The 5,562-nt window shown below is 42.9% G+C and overlaps 1 protein-coding gene across 1 annotated transcript; it reads left to right on the top strand.

Annotated features, from left to right (window-relative positions):
* Positions 1 to 871: 871 nt before the first annotated feature.
* htr1d (5-hydroxytryptamine (serotonin) receptor 1D, G protein-coupled) lies at positions 872 to 2,032 on the top strand (the record flags this gene model as incomplete). The annotated part of the gene is made up of 1 exon (XM_084045482.1): positions 872 to 2,032. One exon carries the CDS (start codon positions 872 to 874, stop codon positions 2,030 to 2,032), a length of 1,161 nt encoding a protein of 386 aa, XP_083901608.1.
* Positions 2,033 to 5,562: the final 3,530 nt, after the last annotated feature.

Below are 5,562 nucleotides of genomic sequence, written 5' to 3'. Positions count from 1 at the left end.
CACATGAAGTTTTGAGAGAAGACACCATTGTGTTTTTCCTGCTGATCTTCTGGCACCTGGCATACGGAACGCTTTGGGTTGCCAGACCTCGACCTGCGAGACCTCGAACACTGCATAATATCATTGCAGTAGCCTAAACTGGCAAACCATGTAAGGGCTCTAACGATTTTAAGGGTCTCTCACAATGTTTGCTGCTGTGATCCATGTTACTGTCTTGTGCTAAAGTAGCGTTCTTGGATCCCTCACGAGCCCCAATCTCAATTTAGAACAGCTTGCGTTGACTTGAGAGAGATAGTCAGAGAGTGAACAAGCCAACCTGTGTATCTTCAGTCCTCATCTCCATGTGGATTGCAGCTGTCCTGCTCAGTTATTGGAAAGGAGGGGACTATTATAGCAGCTGATAGATAGGAAGGTGTCCTTGCTGGCAGGCTGCTGGTTGGTGATGAGATAAGAGCTTGGACGGAGAGAAAAGCAGTGGCTTTCTGTCGAGCTGAATACAAATTAGAGTCCAGCATCAACCGCTTAAGCAGGACCACCGGGCTAAATCAATAGTAGTGCACTGAAATGGGCCAATGAGACGGCTTCAATTACAGCGTCATTAGCTCTGCACTGAAATCCCGAAATTAGGCATTTGCTAATTGCATTAGAGTACAAAGAGCAGAAAATGAAGAAAAACGTTATCCCGGGGACTGAAATTAACGTTAATAGAAGACCTTATGTATAGAACCACGTGAAAACCACCAATTAATACAGCCATCCTCACTACCATGCAGGAATAGACTGTGAGTCTGACTTAGTCCATGTACAGAGGTGGTGATAATGAGGCTTGTCTAAAACGTGCACACTGGAGGGCTGAAGGGGCAGAGGCAAGATGGAGCTGGATAACAGTTCCCTGGAGTTGTACACCACCAACACCACAGAGATTCCTGAAACCATTACGCCTGCACCCTGGGACGAGACCACATTGCTGGGCCTTCAGATCTCCCTATCTGCCTTACTGGCCATTGTCACCCTGGCAACAGTCTTGTCCAATGCCTTTGTCATAGCTACCATCTTCCTCACCAGGAAACTCCACACCCCTGCCAATTTTCTAATTGGTTCGCTGGCTGTTACTGACTTGCTGGTATCGATCCTAGTTATGCCAATAAGTATTGTCTACACTGTAAGCAAGACCTGGTCGCTGGGGCAGATAGTTTGTGACATATGGCTATCATCGGACATCACCTTCTGTACGGCTTCCATCTTGCACCTTTGTGTGATTGCGCTGGACCGCTACTGGGCCATTACAGATGCACTGGAATACTCCAAACGCCGCACAATGCGTCGGGCAGCAATCATGGTTGGTGTTGTGTGGGTGATCTCTATATCGATTTCTATGCCTCCACTCTTCTGGCGGCAAGCCAAGGCCCATGAGGAACTAGCAGAGTGTATGGTGAACACAGATCAGATTTTTTACACGCTGTACTCCACCTTGGGCGCCTTCTATGTCCCCACAGTCCTGCTCATCATCCTCTATGGGCGGATCTACGTGGCTGCCCGCTCGCGCATCTTCAAGACTCCAGCATCCTCCGGGAAACGCTTCACCACAGCACAGCTTATCCAGACCTCTGCCGGCTCCTCTCTGTGTTCTCTCACTTCTGCCTCCAACCAGGAAGCGCACCTACACCCTGGCATGGGGAGCGGGCCAGGAGGTGGCGGCGGAGGAGGCTCGCCTCTTTTCATGAACAGTGTGAAAGTGAAGCTGGCAGACAGCATGGTGGAAAGGAAACGCCTGTGTGCAGCAAGGGAAAGGAAAGCAACCAAGACACTGGGCATCATCCTGGGGGCATTCATTGTTTGCTGGCTGCCATTCTTCGTGGGTACATTGGTAACGGCCATCTGCCACGATTGCTGGTTTGACCCACTTCTTTTTGATGCCTTCACCTGGCTGGGATACCTGAACTCCCTCATCAATCCTGTCATCTACACTGCATTCAACGATGAGTTCAAACAAGCCTTCCAAAAGCTCATGAAGTTCAAAAAGTGCTATTGAAAACTTTGCAATCAGACTGGTATTGATTGAACTGGTTGAACTTCAGAGAAGTTTGTGCAATTTTAAGATGAACTGAGTGTTAAAGATGGAGCACAAAGGACGAAGAATGTATATATAAATAGAGAGATATCTATGTCATGTGTCCATGAAAACATATAAATAGGCTAATATATTAAGAAATCATGACAAATGTATGGGCTTACATATTGGTATCGCTGTAAAATGAAATGTTCAAGATGTTCATGTCAAGATGTATGCACATCGTCAAAGGTCTTTGAAATGTATTCTTTCTCCACATTGGACCTTCGTGAATCAACTCATGAGGAAACTGTTCCATAGATATATCCTCCTTAGAAAATGATGCATGTATTTCTGAAGGAGAAAAAAAAGACACAGAGAGTCTGTCATTGCCCCAAGGACTACTGAACTCACCTTGCAAATAAAAGAAAGGGATTTGAAGTCTATGTCATGCTAAAAGGAGACAGCTGTTATGTTATGGAGAAAGCCTTTTCTAATTTCTGAAGACTGCTGCATCAAAATGGGAAGAGGAAACTCTATGGATGATTGGATTTAATCCTGTGGGAATGAAAAGCCATGAAATGTATGTTGTCACAAATACTGTGTCTCATGTACCGCAGCTTCCATATACTGTTTCTGTAGTTAAGTATTTAGACTATACAGTATAAAGATTAAATGAAATTACCAGTCTTACTGTACAATTGTGTGTGTGTGTGTGTGTGTGTGTGTGTGTGTGTGTGTGTGTGTGTGTGTGTGTGTGTGTGTGTGTGTGTGTGTGTGTGTGTGTGTGTGTGTGTGTGTGTGTGTGTGTGTGTGTGTGGTGTGTGTGTGTGTGCGTGCGTGCGTGTGTGCGTGCGTGCGTGCGATTTTAGTGGCTGTCAAACTTAAATTAACCACTTGAACCCCAGCATCCATGTTCTGAGGGGAACATTTGCCAAGAATGGCAGATCTATAAGTTCACAACGTACGTGACACGTTGTGAGCTTGTAGATCGGCTCTTTTTGGCATACAGAGATTTAGTGTACACCGCCAACTCAGAGTCTAGAGTGTTTAAGTGGTTAAGTAGGACCATGACAAAGCATCTGAAGTTCATACACTAGTACTGTATGTCCTGTTTCTGCATTGGAGAAATGCAGAAACAAACTCCACACTCTGAATATCAAGTGATCCAAATTACCATAGCAACAATACTGAATTTAAAAGGAGTAGAGTACAGTAGGTGTTACCAATTGGAAGGATTTAGTGGGTATGTTTACTTTTTTGTGACTCAACAGAATCAGAATCAGTTCATTGGCTAAGTATGCTCACATACAAGGAATTTTACTTGGTGCATTGCTGTCAGACACAGAAAATGTATGTACAGTGAATGTGATCATTTTAAAAGCTGTGGCAACAGCACAACTTAGTTAATTGTTTTTATGGACCACGACTCACGAATCAATGGTTATCACTGATGGGACAGAATGGATGGATGGATACAAAATATAGAGAAGAAATACATGACCAAACAGGGCCCATTCCCATTACATCACATCTGACCTCCACTTGTTGGAAAAAGCAAAGAGCGACCTGAGAGGCCTCATTGGTGGGGAGTGGGAAATATGTGGGCTGAATTGCTACTGAAGTACAGCACAACAGACGAATGTCATTATCTACTTGAAGCATCAAATACTTATGTTTCTTATACAATCACAACAGGAAATATAATTAGAAAATAGAAAAATGCCACCCACTAATCCTTGATTTACATTTTTTAAATGGTGGTTTCAAAACAGTAGATTCGGGGATTTTAGTGATATTTGGACATTTCCTAAAATAATCACCCTTAATCATAATATGACTAAGGTATGACTAAGGTACAGTATGTATTGGTGGGTGTATGTTGGCACATAGGCAATTCGGTCTCCAGCTTAACCCATGGATTCTGAAATAGGTGAGTCAATATATGGTTTAACCCCCAAAAGTACTAAAGGTTTTTCAATGGTTTCTGGTAGTATTTGGTATGCTAAATAACATACTAAAAGTTTACCAAAATATACCTCCCAGAAAGCCACCATTTTCAAGATGGCGTCCCAGATGGCTGCGGGGAGCTTAAAATGGTTATATCTCAAATGGAAAACAATGTTACAAAGGATTTTTCAATTGATTCTGGTACCTCTATGCATGCTTAAGACCATACTACACATTTAGGAAAATATGCCTTCCTTATATCTGAAAAATTGGTTACTACCTGCTTATTACCTAGAAAGGTGGTTTTGGTGTTGAACACAATACATGCCACATGTATTGTGGTCTTTATTCATTCATCATCATCCTCAGGCTCCTCTGGAATAAAATGGTTATGTGGATTGTCACATTCCTGAAGTTGACAGGGTCCACAGACAGTAGTACAAGGTAGTCCATATTGGTCCTGGCCGATCTACACGGTCACAGCTTTTTTGTGTTCTGGCCCCACAGTGGTGGAATGAACTCCCCACTGTCAGGACAACAGAGTCACTGCCCATCTTTCACCGCAGGCTGAAAACCCACCTCTTCAGGAAACACTACCCTTCCTCTTTGCCTTGCCTACTTGTTGTCAATTAGTTGTATGAGCTCTTGTCTCATTGGATCTTGTTTATTCGATACACTTATTTGTTTTAGCTCTTGCTCATTTGATTTTCCTATTTGTCTCATCTGTTTAAGAAAGTAGGTAGCTGATATATTGCACTTTTACCATAGCGCTAGGTATACTCTTAGTTGCTTGTTTTTGAAGAGAATGCACTTAAGACTTCTGGTGATTAGTAGTTTCCTTGCCTACCTATGTTGAATGCACTTATTGTAAGTCGCTTTGGATAAAAGCGTCTGCTAAATGACTGTAATGTAATGTACCTTTACGCAAGCCCTTGCCTCTCTCCATGAATGCATGTGAGACAGTTTCCACTTCTGGAGAGACGACACAGCAATGTAATGGACTTCCATCTGGTCATGCCATTAATTCTTCATGACTCTTTCAAAGTGCCTCCAATATAGCCTATATTATACAGTGTATTTCCATGATAGCATATAAGCTTGTGTTCTCTCTTATGCATGTCTTTCTTTCTTCTCTCTCTCTCTCTCTCTCTCTCTCTCTCTCTCTCTCTCTCTCTCTCTCTCTCTCTCTCTCTCTTTCTTTCCTCATGGGTTTATCATGACTGCCAGTGGTATATCCAATGCAATCAGTGGGATTACTAGTGCAATCACGCAGGACCTCACACTACCCTTCAACTAAACAAATGGAGTGAGGGAGATAGCCTCTTACTATGATAAAATATTAACATGCAATTTAGTCTGTTTACATTACCAGATGGACCCTTGGCACACTGTAAATCTACAATGTGACTTGCACAGAGCTCAATGGGAGTACTATAAGACAATCCTTTTACAACCTAAGATATTGATTAGAGCTAAATAATCAATTACTACCCAGTTTTCCCATGACCTTGGCTGTGGCAAATTAATTATAGGGCCTATGCGGTGGAACACAAAATAAGTGC

This window comes from Gymnoscopelus microlampas (genome assembly GCF_963454915.1).
Source record: "Gymnoscopelus microlampas genome assembly, chromosome: 20".
Taxonomy (NCBI): Eukaryota; Metazoa; Chordata; class Actinopteri; order Myctophiformes; family Myctophidae; genus Gymnoscopelus; species Gymnoscopelus microlampas.
This window is presented reverse-complemented; position numbering and strand designations above follow the sequence as displayed.